A 20911-nucleotide genomic window follows, 5' to 3' on the forward strand; every position below is an offset into this window, starting at 1 on the left:
CCTATGAAGAATGTTCATAATTTTCCAGTCAGCATCTATTCCACTTTTTGCCCTAATATTCTGTGTAATAGTAGAAATGGCTGAATGAATAGCTGCTCCATCATCACGCTGCAGTGCTGCACTGCCCATCACCACCATTGGCTTTTTTGCCTGGTTCAGGACCTTTTATAAATAATGAGACATGAGTGAAAATTCACTCCATAGTTAAGACATTGTAATTTTGTAAGAAAAGTTAGAGACAAAACCAGAGTTTATTATTTAAAGTACCTTGCTGAATGAATGGTTCTCAGAAGCAATGTCTAATAATATCTGTGGGGAATCTCCCAGATGCTCATAAGTGTAGGTTAAATCAACTGGACTGCCCACGAGAGCAACTTTTAGCTCATTATGTAGCCAGCTGAAAGAGGAGTGAGCACAAAAATATGTAAGGTCTTCCAATATTGTATTACCCCCAAAATAAGCTTTAGTTTGATTTTTGGGGGTGGGTCTAATATAAGCCCTATCCCAAAAATAAGCCCTAGTTTGGGGGTGAGGCACATGCCTAAAAATCAAGCTAGGGCAGTGATGGAAGTGGAGCTACCGACGTACCCCACTTACTGTTGCACCCAGGCCTCCCATGCCCCGACACCTGCCTCGCCTCACGGCCCACTTCTGCAGCTGCTTGCCACCACTCGCAGGCATGCATCGCCCCCGGCCTCCATTTCACCATCAGAGGCCTTCAGGAAATGACTCTGCAGCTGAGAACAGAGCTCCAGATCGACGTGTGTCAATCTGCAGCTCAGTTATTGGCTGCAAAAGCATTTCCTGAAGGCCTCTGATGGCAAAATGGAGCCCGGGGGTGATGCGCACGTCAATCTGGAGCTCCATTCTCCGTTGCAGAGGCATTTCCTGAAGGCCCCTGATGGCAAAATGGAGGCCAGGGGCAATGCACATGGGCAGTGACGAGCAGCCTCAGAAGAAGTGGGGGTTGGGGGGGCTATCGGTATCGCCGCCATGAGTTGAGACCGTGGAAAACACATCCCACGAAAATAAGACCTAGTGCTCTTTTGGAGGCAAAAAAAAAGACAGGATCTTATTTTCAGGAAAACACGGTTATATAGGCAAGCTGCATAGGATGAGTTTATTTTTGTACTTTTCTGCCTGGGCTCTATCTACAGAAGTTTCTGTATTCCTTCTAAGCAGCAGACAGCCTAAGGACTTGGGGAGCACATTTCATAATTCAGCATTATTCCTCTCCCAAAAGGAAAACTAAGTGGCACATGCAGAAACAAATGGGACTTTCAGACAGGGGTTCATTCATTTTGCAATAGGTGATTATGATAATAGCATTTTATCTTTGAAATATGCCTATCTGCATCCTTCTGTATTATAAAAAGGCCCTTCAGTATTACAGGCTTAAGAGGTACTGTTCATTAGCACAGCTGCCTTCATTCTAGCCACCTTCCAGATGTGTCTTAGAATTATCTGGCTATAAGTCCATGGTTAAGTCTTCTAGAAGCTAAAACATCTGGAAGGCAGGTAGTTTGGGAAAGCTGCATTAAAGTATATAAAAGAAGGATAAAACCCCCATTATATGTCAGAATCTTATGTGAGCTACTGACATACTGGCAAACACAATTAGCTTCCATACTAGATGCTCTACTGGTCTAATGGCCTTAAGCAGGCGGTTGGTCTAGAACCTAGAGAATTATTTTCAGCTCTGATTCTATGATGTTTATGTTCAAGATAAAAATGATTAAAAAAGAATGTCTGGTCTATTACAATGTACCTCCTAATCCCCAGAAAGAAAATAAATTTCATTACATGTTAACAAACCTTTTTCTAATTCTTGCATTGAATAATGGTGCCTCAAAACGTGGATTGGTGCCAACCAGAAGAAGGAAATCTGCCTCTTCTACTCCTGCAATCTTGGTATTAAGTAAGTAATTAGATCGCAGGTCTGTTCTATAATAGAATGCACAAACAATCATAACAAATATAATTGCGATATGGCACTCCAGTAGGAATAGTAATAAGTCTTATACACTGCTCCATAGTGCTTTACAGAGGTTTACAAATGTCAGCATATTGCCCCCAACAATGTGGGTCCTCATTTTACCACAGAAGGTTGGAAGGCTCAGTCAACCTCGAGCCCCATCAGGATCGAACTCCAGGCTGTGAGCAGAGTTAGCCTGCTTGTTTACTTTTTTCTAGAAAAAAAGTTTTTCATTTTTTATAATATGCTTCCAATTATGAACTATTAATTTAATGCTTGATGACCATTTAGACCATTTAGAACCCTTTAAGGATAAGGGCTGGAGGAACCTGCATGAATTTCATTTTCTGTCCAAATTTCTAATCTTGCCAAGTTATCTCAAGATACTCCATTACCATTTCTTTTACTGGGATCAGTCTAGTTATAATCTCTTACCCAGCTCCTGCAGTAGGGAAAACCTCTTCAGTACATATATTATCAGAGTTAACTCTATTCAGCAAGTCTTTGAGCGATACCAGTGCTTCTGCATCCACTAATCCTCCTGCAATTGCAGCTACTTCGTTACCTTGACTCCCCTGAAGCTGCAGCAGGAAACAAAAGGCCACAAAACTATCATTAGGTCTCCAATGTCTATTTTTTTTAAGAGCAATCTTTTTAGATATTATTTTTCCTAAGAACTCAGGAAAAGAAAATAATTTTCATAAAACAGAGGTATCATACAGGGAGTGCAGAATTATTAGGCAAGTTGTATTTTTGAGGATTAATTTTATTATTGAACAACAACCATGTTCTCAATGAACCCAAAAAACTCATTAATATCAAAGCTGAATATTTTTGGAAGTAGTTTTTAGTTTGTTTTTAGTTATAGCTATTTTAGGGGGATATCTGTGTGTGCAGGTGACTATTACTGTGCATAATTATTAGGCAACTTAACAAAAAACAAATATATACCCATTTCAATTATTTATTTTTACCAGTGAAACCAATATAACATCTCAACATTCACAAATATACATTTCTGACATTCAAAAACATAACAAAAACAAATCAGTGACCAATATAGCCACCTTTCTTTGCAAGGACACTCAAAAGCCTGCCATCCATGGATTCTGTCAGTGTTTTGATCTGTTCACCATCAACATTGCGTGCAGCAGCAACCACAGCCTCCCAGACGCTGTTCAGAGAGGTGTACTGTTTTCCCTCCTTGTAAATCTCACATTTGATGATGGACCACAGGTTCTCAATGGGGTTCAGATCAGGTGAACAAGGAGGCCATGTCATTAGATTTCCTTCTTTTATACCCTTTCTTGCCAGCCACGCTGTGGAGTACTTGGACGCATGTGATGGAGCATTGTCCTGCATGAAAATCATGTTTTTCTTGAAGGATGCAGACTTCTTCCTGTACCACTGCTTGAAGAAGGTGTCTTCCAGAAACTGGCAGTAGGACTGGGAGTTGAGCTTGACTCCATCCTCAACCCGAAAAGGCCCCACAAGCTCATCTTTGATGATACCAGCCCAAACCAGTACTCCACCTCCACCTTGCTGGCGTCTGAGTCGGACTGGAGCTCTCTGCCCTTTACCAATCCAGCCACGGGCCCATCCATCTGGCCCATCAAGACTCACTCTCATTTCATCAGTCCATAAAACCTTAGAAAAATCAGTCTTGAGATATTTCTTGGCCCAGTCTTGACGTTTCAGCTTGTGTGTCTTGTTCAGTGGTGGTCGTCTTTCAGCCTTTCTTACCTTGGCCATGTCTCTGAGTATTGCACACCTTGTGCTTTTGGGCACTCCAGTGATGTTGCAGCTCTGAAATATGGCCAAACTGGTGGCAAGTGGCATCTTGGCAGCTGCACGCTTGACTTTTCTCAGTTCGTGGGCAGTTATTTTGCGCCTTGGTTTCTCCACACGCTTCTTGCGACCCTGTTGACTATTTTGAATGAAACGCTTGATTGTTCGATGATCACGCTTCAGAAGCTTTGCAATTTTAAGAGTGCTGCATCCCTCTGCAAGATATCTCACTATTTTTGACTTTTCTGAGCCTGTCAAGTCCTTCTTTTGACCCATTTTGCCAAAGGAAAGGAAGTTGCCTAATAATTATGCACACCTGATACAGGGTGTTGATGTCATTAGACCACACCCCTTCTCATTACAGAGATGCACATCACCTAATATGCTTAATTGGTAGTAGGCTTTCGAGCCTATACAGCTTGGAGTAAGACAACATGCATAAAGAGGATGATGTGGTCAAAATACTCATTTGCCTAATAATTCTGCACTCCCTGTACAGTTGCAAAGCTTCACCTGTGCAGTGATCAATATAAATTTGTTCTGAGATCTGAGAAAAAAGGGATTTTTACATCTATGATGCACACTACTTTTATATTGCCCTTTTAACCACAAGACATAATACAAATGACTTTTAAAGCCCTACATAGCATCAGGCCAGGTTATTTATTTATTTTTAATCCGATTTATATCCCGCCCTTCTCCGAAGACTCAGGGCGACTTACAGTCTAAAGCACAAATCAATGTGCTTAGCAGTAGCCTTCATTCTATGTATATGCCTGCTTATTAGGGCTTTCCCCCCCCCAGCGGCATTATTACAAAGTCAGCTTAATTGCCCCCAACAATCTGGGTCCTCATTTTACCTACCTCGGAAGGATGGAAGGCTGAGTCAACCTTGAGCCTGGTGGGACTCGAACCTGCACTAATTGCAGGCAGCTGGTGTTACTTAAGGAGGCATTAGCCCACTGCTCCACCAAGGCTCTTTGAGGGACTGCCTCTCCTCAGTTTCATCTATCAGTCCCAATAGTTTCAGCGGAAGGAGATGTTACTAGTTCCATTGGCCAACGAGCTTCCCTTGATGGGATCAAGAAAAAGAGCCTTTTCTCTGCCATGGCACCTACCTTCTGGAACATCAGTCCCCCCCCCCAAACAAAGTGAGATTGGCCCCAACCTTGCTGGTCTTCTGGAAGGCCCACAAAAAGTGGCTGCGCCATTGGGCTTGGGGATCCCAAAGAAGTGTGGAACCTATTAAACAGTTACACTGTATGTAGCCAAATTGTTTATTATTGTATTTTTAACGTAGCTTTTAATTGTTATGAATGGTAGAAGACTATGATTGTTACTTGTGTTACCTCCCAAAATCACATGCAAGTAGTCATATAAATTAAATAAACAAGCTTCTTGTTTTTGAAATGTGGAAGGTAACATTCCTCAAAGTATAAGAATTCTTAAGTAAATGTATATCAAATTTAGAAGTAGCGTTAAATAGTCTGTCAAGTCCATAAGCTTACCGCAGTTGCTACATAACTCAAGGCTTCTTCCCAAGATACATAAGTGAACAGCCCTTCTTTATTTTTTATCATCGGCTCAATAAGTCGCTGACGTTTCAGGCCATCATAAGCAAATCTGAAAAGCAAATATAAAACTGATTATAGAAGCAACTGAAGCTGAAATACACATCTACCAATCCCACTGTTAACTTTTTAATTTTTTCAGCACAAAATGTACTTTTCCATAATATAAATAAATGACCACGTCTTGGAGCAGTTGGTCATAATGAGGGGGCAATACTAGACCTACTCTTAAATAGTGCTCAGAAGTTGGTGAGAGAAATATATGTATTCAAACTGAGAATGCAATCAATCAATCAATAAATAAAGCAATAAAATTCAACATTCAAAGAGGCAATATCTTATCAAGTTCTTTCTATACAGTGGAATTTCAAAAAAAGGGAATTAAAAGATAGAGGCAAGTTTTCTCTTCCAAATATCACCTACAGCAAGCTACGTGTCAGGGTTAGCAGAATGGATTAAATCCCTGAATAGCAGAATGTCAATATGGGAAGGAGCTGGCCCAGATAATCAGCTCCACAGATACTTATGATACAGGGACACAAACGAAGATATAAACTTAAAAGGACGTATAAGATGAAGCTTGATAAAAGTTGTTGTTAGTTGCGAAGTCGTGTCCGACCCATCGCGATCGCATGGACAACGTTCCTCCAGGCCTTCCTGTCCTCTACCATCTTCTGGAGTCAATTTAAGCTCACGCCTACTGCTTCAGTGACTCCATCCAGCCACCTCGTTCTCTGTCGTCCCCTTCTTCTATTGCCCTCAATCTTTCCCAGCATTAGGCTCTTCTCCAGTGAGTCCTTCCTTCTCATTAGGTGGCCAAAGTATTTGAGTTTCAAGATAAAAGTATGGAACTCTATTAAAAAAATAATCAGCCCATCACTTTCAATCCTACAGCAATAACTGCTGGAAATGCCAAGAAACAGAAGGAACATTCTATGATACATGGTGAACATGTAAGTATTGGAAAGATATATGTAGCATTGGTCAGGAAATTTTAGGGATCAAATTCAAAATGAAATTACATTTTTAATTTTTTATTAGGTACAGTGCAAGAACACATTAAAAATATAATTTATTAAGATACATCTTTACAGCTGCAAGGACAATGTTTGTCCAACTGGAAAAAAACATACTAAAATTTCAGCAATATTTGAGTACTTAAACTTGGAGTATAAAAGAAGTTTAATTAAGTTCAAATAGGGATTTGTTTATGGGCATTTGTTTAATGACTGTTCAAAGTCACAGTGGCACTGAAAAAGTGTCTTACGACCATTTTTTACACTTATGAACATTGCATCTACATAATCATACAATCAAATTTCAGATGCTTAGCCACTGGCATGTATTTGACGGTTGCAGTGTCCTGAGATCATGTAATCACCTTTTATGACCTTCTGACAAGTAAAGTCAATGGGGAAGCCAGATTCACTGAACAATTGTGTTACTAACTGAACAACTGCAGTGATTAACTTAAAACTGTGACAAGGAAGAGGGAGTCAAGCTATTCTCCAAAGCGCCCAAAGGCAGGACAAGAAGCAATGGAAAGATTGAGGGCAACCTAGAACTAAGAAGAAACTTCCTGACAGAACAATTAACCAGTGGAACAACCTGCCTCCAGAAGCTGGAGGATCTAGGAAATACAGGCCTGTCAGCTTCACATTTGTTTGAAGGAAAATATTGGAAGCAGCTATTAAAAATCACATTTAGCAAACATTTGAAGATGCAGGATTGTGACAAATAGTTTTTCCTTTTAAAAAATATTTTAGTTTTCCAATAGAATTAAAAACACTACAAACCTTGAATTAAAGCAGAATTTAAAAAAGTATTTAAGTAAAAAAGGGAAAGAAAAGGAAAAGTACTAAAGAAGTGGCTTCCAATCTTCTCAACAGTTGTTATACATATTTTATACTTTATCCTCTCTTTCTAATGTTACATCATAATTTCCTTCTTTCCATAAACTAATTAGGGTTTCCATTCCGTAATATATATAGTTATTGATCTCTCTCTCTCTAATCAAATAAGTTAATTTTGCCATCTTTGCTATATCTGTTATCGTCACTAACAGTTTTTATTCACCAATTAAAAATGCCAGTATAAGCAATAAAGCACCACAAAAACATAATCTTAAAAATCCTTTTAAACATTTTACAAACAACTCTATTGACCACAACCAACTTTGAATGATTTCAAAGAAAACAGCCATGCATTTTTAAAAAATGATCTGAATTATAGAAACCAATTTTTCTATTATTTCCATGCACCCCAGAAAGTATCATTTTAGAAACAGTTCTAAAACACATTCAAACTTCCAGCACATATATAAAAATAAAACTATATACAGGTGAAACTCGAAAAATTAGAATATCGTGCAAAAGTTCATTTATTTCAGTAATGCAACTTAAAAGGGGAAACTACCGTATATACTTGAGTATAAGCCGACTCGAGTATAAGCCGAGACCCCCAAATTCACCCCCAAAAACTGGAAAAAGTTATTGACTCGAATATAAGCCGAGGCTGGGAAATGCAGCAGCTGGAGGCTGGATCCCCCGAAAGACGTCTCTGCTGAGATGAGAGAACGGGGTGGAAAAGCCGCCGAGAGAATGGGGCGGTGGAGTGCTCCACCGAGAGAATGGGGCGGCTTGCTGTTCTCTCGGTGCAGCACGGCAGAGGCTGGATCTCGCAAAAGAAGTCTCTGCTGAGCGAGAGAATGAGGCGTCTCAGCGCCCATTTTCTCGGCGAAGACTTCTTTCGGGGGATGCAGCTTCTGCCGCCCCTTTCTCTCAGCTGCCCAGTGGAACAGCTTGCCACCAGAAATCAAGAGTGCTCCATCACTGGAGGTTTTTAAGAAGAGACTGGACATTCACTTGTCTGAGATGGTATCGGTCAGTGGTGGCGAAACTTTTAGAGACCGAGTGCCCAAACCGCAAGCCAAAATCCACTTGTTTATCACAAAGTGCCAAGGCAGCATCGGCATTCTGGTGCCCTCGGGGGAGGGGACAGGGAGGCGCCTCTGAGTGCCGCCTCTGGCACGAAAAAAAAGGGGGAGCAAAAAATGGGCCACCGTACCGCAAGGCACAAAAACGCCAACCGCCGCACCGCAGGGTGCAGATACAAGGCACCGCACCATGTGAGAACGGGGCTGGGCTAGTGAGTATCACGCAGGCACTAGCCCCGCCCCCTTTGCAGCATGTGCCTGCTCGTGGCCCCGTGCACGCATGCACGCATGTAAAATGCTTCCCCCTCCCTTTTCTTCCAGTCCACCAACCGACAAGGACCTGCTGCTGGCAGCGGTGGTGGCGCACGTGCCAACAGAGAGGGCTCTGAGTGCCACCTCTGGCAGGCATGCCATAGGTTCACCACCACTGGTATAGGTCCTCCTGCTTGAGCAAGGGGCTGGACTAGAAGACCTCCAAGGTCCCTTCCAGCTCTATTCTATTATTCTATTCTATTCTATTCTATTCTATTCTATTCTATTCTATTCACTTTCTATATTTCTATTCTATTCTATTCTATTCTATTCTATTCACTTTCTATATTTCTATTCTATTCTATTCACTTTCTATATTTCTATTCTATTCTATTCTATTCTATTCTATTCACTTTCTATATTTCTATTCTATTCTATTCTATTCTATTCTATTCTATTCTATTCTATTCTTATTACCATTCTCTATTCTATTCTATTCTATTCACACTCTAGCTCTATTCTATTATTCTATTCTATTCTATTCTATTCTATTCTATTCTATTCTATTCTATTCACTTTCTATATTTCTATTCTATTCTATTCTATTCTATTCTATTCTATTCTATTCACTTTCTATATTTCTATTCTATTCTATTCACTTTCTATATTTCTATTCTATTCTATTCTATTCTATTCTATTCTATTCACTTTCTATATTTCTATTCTATTCTATTCTATTCTATTCTATTCTATTCTATTCTTATTACCATTCTCTATTCTATTCTATTCTATTCACTTTCTATATTTCTATTCTATTCTATTCTATTCTATTCTATTCTATTCACTTTCTATATTTCTATTCTATTCTATTCTATTCTATTCTATTCTATTCTATTCTATTCTTATTACCATTCTCTATTCTATTCTATTCTATTCACTTTCTATATTTCTATTCTATTCTATTCTATTCCATTCACTTTCTATATTTCTATTCTATTCTATTCTATTCTATTCTTATTACCATTCTCTATTCTATTCTATTCTATTCACTTTCTATATTTCTATTCTATTCTATTCTATTCTATTCACTTTCTATATTTCTATTCTATTCTATTCTATTCTATTCTATTCTATTCTATTCTATTCACTTTCTATATTTCTATTCTATTCTATTCTATTCTATTCTATTCTATTCACTTTCTATATTTCTATTCTATTCTATTCACTTTCTATATTTCTATTCTATTCTATTCACTTTCTATATTTCTATTCTATTCTATTCTATTCTATTCTATTCTATTCTATTCTATTCTATTCTGTTCTGTTCTGTTCTACGTTCTGTTCCAATCCATTCCATATTTTCTATTCCATTCTGTTCCACTGTCAGAGCCCATCGGAGGCAACCCAGTCAGCCCACACAGGAGTTACACTAAGGCTACGCAGCCTCTCCTCTCAACCTGAACCCCTCCTTACCTTTCCTTTTATCTGCATCCTATTTTTAACTGCCGGCTCTGCCCAGCCCTATTTTGTCCTTGAGCACTCGTGAGCTCATCAAGAACAGAAGGTAACCGTGGGGGCAGGGCAAGATCTGCAAGATCCCCATTTGCATTTGAGTTTGCCATCCCATCTGGTTCGAGATAACACACGAGAGAGAGAGAGAGAGAGAGAGAGAGAGAGAGAGAGAGAGAGAGAGAGAGAGAGAGAGAGAGAGAGAGAGAGAGAATTTTGCAGCGCGTTTGCTTTCAGCTTCGTGGGAACCGAGGAAGCAAAACAAGATGCAAAGTCTAAAATCTATAGGCTCATAAACCACCCTGGTTTCTTGAAACAAACCGGGATTTCTCTACCCCAACCTTGAAACCATGGATCGAGTGAATCTCTTTACCGAAGAATGTGTGTGTGTGGAGGAAGGGAGGGAGGGAGGGCGAACGAGCGAGCGGGCGAGGCAGCGGGCAAGCGGGCGAGGCAGCGGGCGAGCGAACGAGCGGGCGAGGCAGCGGGCGGGCGAGGCAGCGGGCGAACGAGCGAGCGGGCGAGGCAGCGGGCGGGAGAGCGAGCGGGCGAGGCAGCGGGCGAACAAGCGAGCAGGCGAGGCAGCGGGCAAGCGGGCGAGGCAGCGAACGAGCGGGCGAGGCAGCGGGCGGGCGAGCGGGCGAGGCGGCGAGCGGGCGAGGCGGCGGGCGGGCGAGCGAGCGGGCGAGGCGGCGGGCGAGCGAGGCAGCGGGCGGGAGAGCGAGCGGGCGAGGCGGCGGGCGAGTGAGGCAGCGGGCGGGAGAGCGAGCGGGCGAGGCAGCGGGCGGGCGAGGCAGCGGGCGGGCGAACGAGCGGGCAAGCGAGCGAGCAGGCGAGGCAGCGGGCAAGCGGGCGAGGCAGCGGGCGAGCGAACGAGCGGGCAAGGCAGCGGGCGGGCGAGCGGGCGAGGCAGCGGGCGGGCGAGCGGGCGAGGCAGCGGGCGGGCGAGCGAGGCAGCGGGAGGGCGAGCGAGGGAGCGAGCGGGCGAGGCGGCGAGCGGGCAAGGCGGTGAGCGAGGCAGCGGGCGAGCGAGCGGGCGAGGCAGCGGGCGAGCGAGCGGGCGAGCGAGCGGGCGAGGCAGCGGGCGGGCGAGCGGGCGAGGCAGCGGGTGAGCAACCGAGCGGGCGAGGCAGCGGGCAAGCGGGCGAGGCAGCGGGCGAGCGAGCGCGCTCCGCAGGGCAGGCTCTCTCCGCCGGGACGTGGGCGGCGGCGGCTGGCTGTGGCTTCGGGGCGGCGCTGAGCTGCGCGGCCGCCCTCCCGCCCTGCCTGCCCCCCGGCCGGTGCCTTCGCCCCGCAAGCCCCCCCCCGACTTGCCCGGAGGAAGCGGCGGCGGCGCGGCGCTGCGGGCCGGGAGGGGAGGGGGACGCGGCAGGGGCTGCCCCTCCTGCCAAGGAGCCGAGCCCGGCGTGTGTGTGTGTGTGTGTGTGTGTGTGTGTGTGTGTGTGTGTCAGACCCGCAGGAATGGCTAGTAAAGGTGGCGGCAGTCCGGCATTTGCGTTTCTCTGTGTGTCAAGCCCCGTGGGCTCGACACACAGGAAGGGGGGGGAATGCCGGAATGCCGCTTCCCTACCAGCCATTCCCGTGGGTCTGACACACACACGCACGCACGAGGGGGAGAAACAACGCTGGACTGCCGCCAGCTCTGCAAGGCTCTGCCGCTCCCTTCTCTCAGCAGCCTGTTCCGAACTAAGGGACAGTTCTTTTTTTTTTTGTTCACTGGAGTATAAGCCGAAGTGGAGTTTTTCAGCCCGAAAAGTGGGCTGGAAAATTCGGCTTATACTCAAGTATATATGAGATAGATTCATTACATGCAAAGCAAGATAGTTCAAGCTGTGATTTGTCATAATTGTGATGATTATGGCATACAGCTCATGAAAACCCCAAATCCACAATCTCAGAAAATTAGATTATTACAAGCAATCAATAAAACAAGGAGTGTACATAGAACAATATCGGACCTCTGAAAAGTATAAGCATGCATATGTACTCAGTACTTGGTTTGGGCCCCTTTTGCAGCAATTACTGCCTCAGTGTGGCGTGGCATGGAAGCTATCAGCCTGTGGCACTGCTGAGGTATAATGGAAGACCAGGATGCTTCAATAGCGGCCTTCAGCTCTTCTGCATTGTTCGGTCTCATGTCTCTCATCTTTCTGTTGGCAATGCCCCATAGATTCTCTATGGGGTTCAGGTCAGGCGAGTTTGCTGGCCAATCAAGCACAGTAATCCCACGGTCATTGTACCAGGTTTTTGGTTCTTTTGGCAGTGTGGGCAGGTGCCAAGTCCTGCTGGAAAATGAAGTCAGCATCCCCATAAAGCTCATCTGCGGAAGGAAGCATGAAGTGCTCCAAAATCTCCTGGTAGATGGCTGTGTTGACCCTGGACTTAATGAAGCACAGTGGACCAACACCAGCAGATGACATGGCTCGCCAAATCAACACAGACTGTGAAAACTTCACACTGGACTTCAAGCATCTTGCAGTGTGTGCCTCTCCATTCTTCCTCCAGACTCTGGGTCCTTGGTTTCCAAATGAGATGCAAAAGTTGCTCTCATCAGAAAAGAGGACTTTGGACCACTGAGCAACAGACCAGGTCTGTTTTTCTTTAGCCCAGGTAAGACGCTTCTGACGTTTGTTGTTCAGGAGCGGCTTGACAAGAGGAATACGACATTTGAAGCCCATGTCCAGGATCCGTCTGTGTGTGGTGGCTTCTTGATGCACTGACTCCAGCCTCAGTCCACTCCTTGTGAAAGTCCCCAACACTTTTGAATGGCCTTTTCCTGACGACCCTATCCAGGCTGCGGTCATCCCTGCTGCTTGTGCACCTTTGTCATCCACACTTTTCCCTTCCACATAACTTTCTATTAATGTGCTTTGATACAGCACTTTGGGAACATCCAACTTCTTTCGCAATTACCTTTTGAGGCTTTCCCTCCTTATGGAGGGTGTCAGTGATGGTTTTCTGCACAACTGTCAGGTCAGCAGTCTTCCCCATGATTGTGATTCCTACTGAACCAGACTGAGAGACCATTTAAAGCAGGGGTGTCAAACTCAATTTCATTGAGGGCCACATCAGCATTGCGGTTGCCCTCAGGGGGCCGGGTGGGTATGGCCAGGGTGGGTGTGGCCTACTGGGTGGGCGTGGCTAGAGTGCGTATGGCCTACTGGGTGGGCGTGGCCAGCTCTACATCGTTCACATCAAGGGTGCCTATGGGGGCCTGGGCAAGAGTGGGACAGATCTGAGGGTCCCTGGCAGAAGGAGGGTCTCTGGGCCAGGGCCAAGGCAGTGGGGGCCATTCCCTCACTGTTTCCAGGATGGCTTCGCGGGCCGCATGAAACCACTTCGCGGGCCGGATCTGGCCCCCGGGCCTTGTGTTTGACATGTCTGATTTAAAGGCTCAGGAACCCTTTGCAGGTGTTATGGCTTAATTAGCTGATTAGAGTGGGACACTTTGAGCCTAGAATATTGCACCTTTTCACAATATTCTAATTTTCTGAGATTGTGGATTTGGGGTTTTCATGAGCTGTATGCCATAATCATCACAATTATGACAAATCACGGCTTCAACTACCTTGCTTTGCATGTAATGAGTCTATCTCATTTATTAGTTTCCCCTTTTAAGTTGCATTACTGAAATAAATGAACTTTTGCACGATATTCTAATTTTTCAAGTTTCACCTGTATATATTATGAGATGATATTGAATTATAAAATATACCTTGTTTTATCAGAGATCCATTCCTCGTTGATATCTTCATGCAATCTTGGCAAAATTCTCATCACTTCTCCAGTTCTTGTGCTTATCACAATGTTACTTCCTACTGCATCAAGAATATCAATAGACTCTGTCTTCCTAAAAGAAAGCACACAAACTAGTTAAATAATTGTATTATCAATTTTAATAATCGATCTTAAATCATATGCTACCATGTTTACAACAACCATGGTCATGGATTAGTAAATATTTCCCATGCCTACCCTTGTTTTTCCCTAGAAACTAACAGCCACCAATGGGAAGGGAACTATTCAAGACATAGCTTTGCACAAGGCTGCCCTTTGTTTCATTACTATCTCAATTCTCCTTCCTTTCTCCTCCCTCTTTCTAATGGGCTGTATCCTAAGGAAATGGATACATCTTAAGGAAATAGTAAGTGACCAGATTTGAAGGTCACAATTTTTTAGATTGCTACAGACTCTCCCAGAGTTAAATGCCTTAGAAAGTTTTCTAAGTGATATTATTACTGTCATCACATGGCATTAAGCATATATTGTTCTCAAAGAACTATTATACAAATTTTCCAATTTAACAGATGTTGCTTTTCTCAGTTTAAAAAAATCTCCCTGTATAATCCCTACTACATAGGAAATTGTTCTGTATTAGCTGAGTTTCATTGGGATTTTTACAATAGTCAAAGAGATTACAAGGTTCAAAGATTATCCTTCTTATCTGGCATTTAATAACAGACACTATAAAATGTAATATAATCTTTCAAACATCAGCAAAGATACATGCCTTGTTTCCCAGGGTCGAGCAGTAAAGGCATAAGGCTTGGAGGTAAGGGCACCCACTGGACAAATATCAATCACATTGCCTGATAATTCAGACATAAACATTTTTTCAATGTAAGTGCCAACTTGCATCTCATTTCCTCTTCCTGTGGTTCCTAAATCATCAACTCCTGCAATTTCACTTGCAAATCTGGTAAAGACAAACATAAACATATAAGACACAGAAGGTTACCACAGATGGTATCAGCTGATTCGATAGCTACATCTACTAGAAAAAGTTAACATTTTTACAGTCATTCATACTCTGCTTACATCCAATCAAAGCTACTATAATGTGCTCTTTATGATAATGCTTTTAAAAATATTCAGAAGCTTCAACTGGTATAAAACTTATGAATGCAACTACCTTCCAAAAACTAAGTTATCAACATAACATCATTTCTATACTAGCTGTATTGATAATGCTCGGTTTCTAGGCCTAGTTCAGAGTGCTAGTTGTGCATAGGCTTAAGTTACCTACCCACACAAGTAGGAACTCTCCAGACTTTATAGCAAATCTATTATGTAGAAACAGATTAGGCAATCAGGCTCATATTTAAATGAAGAACAGCATATGAGGAAAATGAAGCAAAACCTCAATAATGGGATTTTTCCTCCTCTGTCCAATTTTCTGCACAATATAACATGAATCTATTCTTGGGATCTGAGATGTAAAATAGAAAGTCTTTTTTGTACAATGAAACAATGTTTCCATTGTTTTCTATGGTCAAAACATTTAGAGTTCTTCAAATTTTATTTTGATAAAACACCTAACACTTCAATTGCTTTAAGTGTTATGTTGTCAAAATGGAGTTTATTTGAAGTACTGATGGGAAGTTCCAGATGAGAGTTTGGTTTCAACACTGCATTTCATTGTGAAGGTCATAAATGTGACGATTGATCACAAAGTTACTTTTTCATCACTGCGAACCATCACTAATCTAAGCAGTTGCTAAATGAGGACTTCTGTATTTGATGATCATCACATAAGACAGAAATTTATATTCCTTTTTTAGCTGAAGAACCCACTAATTTTTGAGTAGCATGCTAGGAGACAAGCTGCAAAATGTGTGTGTGTGTGTGTGTAAAAAACTAAAGTATATTCATCCAATACTATTAATATGATTACACTTCATGTAATCATTTCTCTTTTGCCATAGTAAAAATTACTGTCCTGGTAACAACCTCTGCAGACGCTCCAAAACTGCATCTAAAGCCTCCGGCTGCAGTAGCCATCTGCAAATCCCTTCTCAGCATTCCACTCACAGTTACTACAGTAGCCTTCCGTAAAATGAGCAGAGCTAAACTTTTTTTTTTAAAAAAAATGCATTTTGGCATGTTTTAAAAATACGACATGCATTTTAAGCCTAACACCCCTTTAAAATCCTGTATTTCCTTAAACATGGAAGCAATTTTTTTTCTTATTTGGGGAGGAGTTAGGGGTTAGAAAGTCATGATGTTTAAATTCACACATTGAAAAAAAAATCCCCTGACTTTCAGAGCTGGTCCTAGCCCAGGGCCTGCTATATACAACTCTTTTTTTCTTCTGTGCAAGTGCCACTCAGTTAATAGGCATTCAATCAATGCTCCTAGATAGCAATACAACATAATGTTATAAGGACATATGAGTCAAGAAATGTTGCAAGTGCTACGTGCACTTAGTGTTATATCATTGTTGACCAATGATTCTAATAATAATAACTGAATGTAAAAAAAGGATTAGAAACCTCACTATTCATCTGAACAAATGATAAATATTGCCTTCTTAGTCTGATCTGACTTTCCTGAAAACAAGTCTACTTATGCATTTGAATGTCTGTACCTGATAAAACACTTTTATAATTTTATTACATACTGATATATGGATTTCCCCTAATCACAAAGCTTATTATGTAATCTGTCGGTGTACACCGCAGTTACCTGATGCAGCGAGTACATTGTATACACCGGGTCATGATAGTTTTTATAAGAGGACCAATATTCTTGTCTTCAACTGCACGTTTGCTTTCCAGAAATCTGCTCCTATCGCTGCCAAACATCATTGACTGATCCTAAAGATAATTAACAAAAGCAAACCAACTCATGTGGCTGAGAAACAGTTTTCTTCAAGTAGTATTTTAACAACATCCTACAGGATAATACCTGAAGGTCGCACTCCCCTCCTTGATCACAAATGGGACAATCCAGTGGATGGTTAGCCAACAAGAACTCCATTACCCCTTCTCTGTTGTAGATCCATGTTTGAAAACAAAAATGATTTCAATATGATAGTTAATATTAAAACACTGGAAAAATTATATGAAACAAATCAATTTATTTACTATTGCTAACAACAGTATATCCCCTTCCTCTTAAAAACTGAACTATTTTTTAATGGAGAATGAAAAAATGAGAGAGATCCAACTCTCTGAAATTATTCTAATATATTAAGAAGATACAAGGACAGCCCTTCCATGTAAGCAAGCAGAGAATTAATTGCAGTGAGAGATAGCTTACCTTGCTTTCCTGGACTTCTCAGAATTTGTCAGAATGTTCCAACCCTTCATGACTGGCATGGCACAAGCAGCAACTGGCTGCAACAATTACAAGATTATTTCACTAATGTATTTGTGAACATATTGTTTATGCTTACATAATATCAGTTAACATACTGGAGCTTTATGGCAAATATTCTGTATAACTCCACTGTACTATCAGATTTGAACATTGTTGAACCTTCTGGTCACCCGCACTTCAAAGAGACTTTGTAGAGTCTCAAGAACTTTAAAAACAGCAACCAAAATATTGAAGGAATCTGGTGTGTTTCCTCTCTCACTAAAAATTACAAAAATACAGCACGAAAAGATTTTAAATTGAAGAAAGAGTACCAGAATAAAATAAAAAGGACTATTTTAGAGAAACTGGATAGGATTTCTCATTCCCCATAGTATTAAAACTGAAGATTGCCTTATAATGGATAGCTATAAATTTTAAAAATGCACAATTTAACAAAATCTGCTGACAAAAAGGCTTTACAATCAGATATTAAAAGCAAATATATACGAGAGCAGGTCTATCAGTAGTTAAACAATTATTAACCAAAACTCTCACATCAAAAGGCAAAATGCAGGAAAAGTAGGAACAACAAAAGCAGTGACAGCAATGGCTTTTTTGTTTTGTTTTTGGCCTTTGTAAAATAATCTGATTTTGGTCAGTAAGAAGCTAGCCCAGGGGAATCTACAACACCCTAATGTTCTACAAGTAAGGAAGGCAGGCATTTGGAACTTTGCTACTGGCTTGTTAATTCTAATCATACATTACATGAAAAATTTTGGTATTCTATATATCTCATAACTCTCTTGTGAGAATCTCTCTTTACATTATTACAATCATAATAATAAATTAAAGGCCCGTTACAACTTTAAAGTAATTTAAACAAACATGTTGGATTAAATTTTTGTGAATACATTCCAGAAAAACTCAACATTTAACATAATATCAGAAAGTAACTGCTAGTGACAGAGATCAATTTCAAGAAAATATATTTATATAAATACCTTGGGGGCTTTCTCTATCTCCACAAGACACATTCTGCAATTTCCAGCTACAGATAATCTGTCATGATAGCAAAAGCGAGGAATTTGCATTCCAACCTTTTCACAGGCCTAGAGATGAAACAAAATGAGAGAATGTCAAGGTACAAGTTGTATGTTGTTCTATAAAAAACTACATTCCTAAACATAGTTTTTTCCTTTGCTTTCAGTTTTTGCAGTTGGCTTGCAATATTAAACTCAATCTTCTATAAAGAAATACAACTATAAGAAAAAAAGTTACAGTAGACACTCTAAACTTTAGAATGTATCTTCCAGACCAGAGTACGGCTTTTATACTGCTGTCCTCACATTAGAAGTTTATATTAATATCAAATAATTGTCAAATGATTCAAACTGCAGCTTGTGCAAAAAGGAAGAAGAAATAATACATAATATACTTAGCTTGTGCAAGATTGCAAACTGATTACAAACAACATAACACAGTTGCCAAATGATTCCCTGGAACATCTGTCAAAATTATCATGTGCCGGGAACGAAAAATTGGGAACACAGAATTGAAAAAGTAGTTGAAAATGAGCAAGTTAAAATACTATGGGATTTCTGAATATAATTAATAAAGTCTCAGCTAATATCCCACCAGTTTTATCTGTGGTTGAAAACAAGAAAGTGTGGATAATTCATGTAGCAATACCAGGAGATATTGGAGAAGATCACAAAGTATCAAGATCTGAAAACTTAAGTTGAAATAAGGTAAAGGTAAAGGTTCCCCCGCACATGCGTGCTAGTCATTTCCGACTCTAGGGGCCGGTGCTCATCTCCGTTTCAAAGCCGAAAAGCCAGCGCTTGTCCGAGGACGTCTCCGTGGTCATGTGGCCAGCATGACTAGACGCCAAAGGCGCACAGAACACTGTTACCTTCCCACCGTAGTGGTCCCTATTTTTCTACTTGCATTTTTATGTGCTTTCGAACTGCTAGGTGGGCAGAAGCTGGGACGAGTAACAGGCGCTCACTCTGCTACGCGGCACTCGGTATTCGACCCGCCAAACTGCCGACCTTCTGATCGACAAGCTCAGCGTCATAACCCACTGAGCCACTGCGTCCCTCTAAGTTGAAATATTACGGCATTAATTGGCCATGGTGGTCCCAGTGATTATCTGTACACTGGGTACCATACCAAAAACTTTTGGACGGCACTTTGAAGATCTGCACTTTATAAAATTTCCACTGCCTTTTGGCAACTACAAAAGGCACACTGCTTGGTTTTGCACATATACTACACTGACACATTATGACATCCTAGGTTTTTTAGAAGAACTTGATGCATGTAAAGACCCATACCATCTAAAAAATTGGTAGATGTGATTTCACACACACACACACACACACACAAATACACACATTCATAAATATATAATAATAGAGCTATTAAAATTTCCTTGACTATCTTTTCTATCACATTGTTTTTTCAGTACTGAGAGTTCTATACAATAATACACAGAAACAAAACCGTTGTGCTTAGATGATAGCATTGTATGAACACTTTGGTTCAAAATGTCAGACTATAGAAACAAATGCTCAATCAGGGTTTATGTAAAATTTGCATTTCGTGTGTATGTTTATGTGTCTAGTTAAAGATGTTTGCTGCTTGGCATTATTGTCAAGAAAATTACATGACTGTATAGATCAGACATGTCAAACACAAGGCCCGGGGCCCGGATCCGGCCCACGAAGTGGTTTCATGTGGCCCACGAAGCCATCCTGGAAACAGTGAAGGAACGGCCCCCACTGCCTTGGCCCTGGCCCAGAGACCCTCCTTCTGCCAGAGACCCTCAGATCTGTCCCACTCCTGCCCAGGCCCCCATAGGCACCCTTGATGCGAACGACGTAGAGCTGGCCACGCCCACCCAGTAGGCCATACGCACTCTAGCCACACCCACCCAGTAGGCCCCGCCCACCCAGCCCCCTGAGGGTAACCGCAATGCTGATGCGGCCCTCAATGAAATTGAGTTTGACACCCCTGGTATAGATGAAGTCACCAGGTGCCTCAAAGGAGAGTTTATTTTTTGTTGCTCTCTTCCCTCTATTCTCACCTAAGTTCAGAGAAGAGATGCAACTGTGGATGGCACTGTATAATATTCCCCTCCTGCACATCAGCCATGGAAAAAGCTGCTGTATCTCTGTTGCTGTATTAAAGCAATTGTGCTTTTTCCTTTTTTGTAGAAGTGACAAAACAAAAATAAAAACTAAAGAACAATTGAAAACAAAATTTGTAAGAACTTTAGAGGAAGAATACTATGGGGGACAAAGAAAAAGAGAAACTAGTATTTTAAAAATAAAATATAATAGCAACTCAGCTTGTATGTTAGCTGAATGTTTAAATGCAACAGGTTTATTTTTAAACATCAAAAACTCCTCGAAATACATGCAGAAAAAAAGTCATTACTACTTGTATATATATGAAAAATGTTGAAGTTGAAGTTAATTAACAAACATTTTTACTTCTAATAATTCTCTATATTGAGAAATACAATTTTTTTTTGAATAAGCCTATCCATTTAAAAATTACAAAATATGTGATCACTATACAATTAATTTTATTCTCTAATTCAAGTTACAGTTTAAAATGATGTGCCAATTCACATGCACATTAAATCATAAACCATAATTTATCAATCACCCAATATGGTAAAAGAGAACCAAGAACTCACTTATGTTAGCACAATGTGTAAATCCAGCAACATCAAACCATTGTTTGAATCACAAGGACCAAGTTTTAAAGCAATAGATATTCTTTCCTATGTGC

The 20911-nt window shown here is 41.3% G+C and overlaps 1 protein-coding gene across 5 annotated transcripts in view; it reads right to left on the reverse strand.

The window, feature by feature from the left end:
• NDUFS1 (NADH:ubiquinone oxidoreductase core subunit S1) overlaps positions 1-20911 on the reverse strand; it is a 42987-nt gene that overhangs the window by 8137 nt on the left and 13939 nt on the right. For 3 of the 5 annotated variants that reach the window (XM_083348187.1, XM_083348190.1, XM_083348188.1), the window contains exons 4-14: positions 18112-18219; positions 17072-17148; positions 16718-16799; positions 16496-16626; positions 14541-14726; positions 13746-13880; positions 5272-5386; positions 2411-2556; positions 1816-1944; positions 268-397; positions 2-162 (exon numbers count right to left, since the gene is read on the reverse strand). In XM_083348187.1, the coding sequence (XP_083204313.1) occupies positions 2-162; positions 268-397; positions 1816-1944; positions 2411-2556; positions 5272-5386; positions 13746-13880; positions 14541-14726; positions 16496-16626; positions 16718-16799; positions 17072-17148; positions 18112-18219 (1400 nt within the window). Of the gene's footprint in view, position 1; positions 163-267; positions 398-1815; positions 1945-2410; positions 2557-5271; positions 5387-13745; positions 13881-14536; positions 14727-16495; positions 16627-16717; positions 16800-17071; positions 17149-18111; positions 18220-20911 lie in introns of all 5 variants that reach the window. The other 2 variants (XM_083348189.1, XM_083348191.1) reach the window with 1 other exon arrangement.

This window comes from Vipera ursinii (genome assembly GCF_947247035.1).
Source record: "Vipera ursinii genome assembly, chromosome: 1".
In the NCBI taxonomy this organism is placed as follows: domain Eukaryota; kingdom Metazoa; phylum Chordata; class Lepidosauria; order Squamata; family Viperidae; genus Vipera; species Vipera ursinii.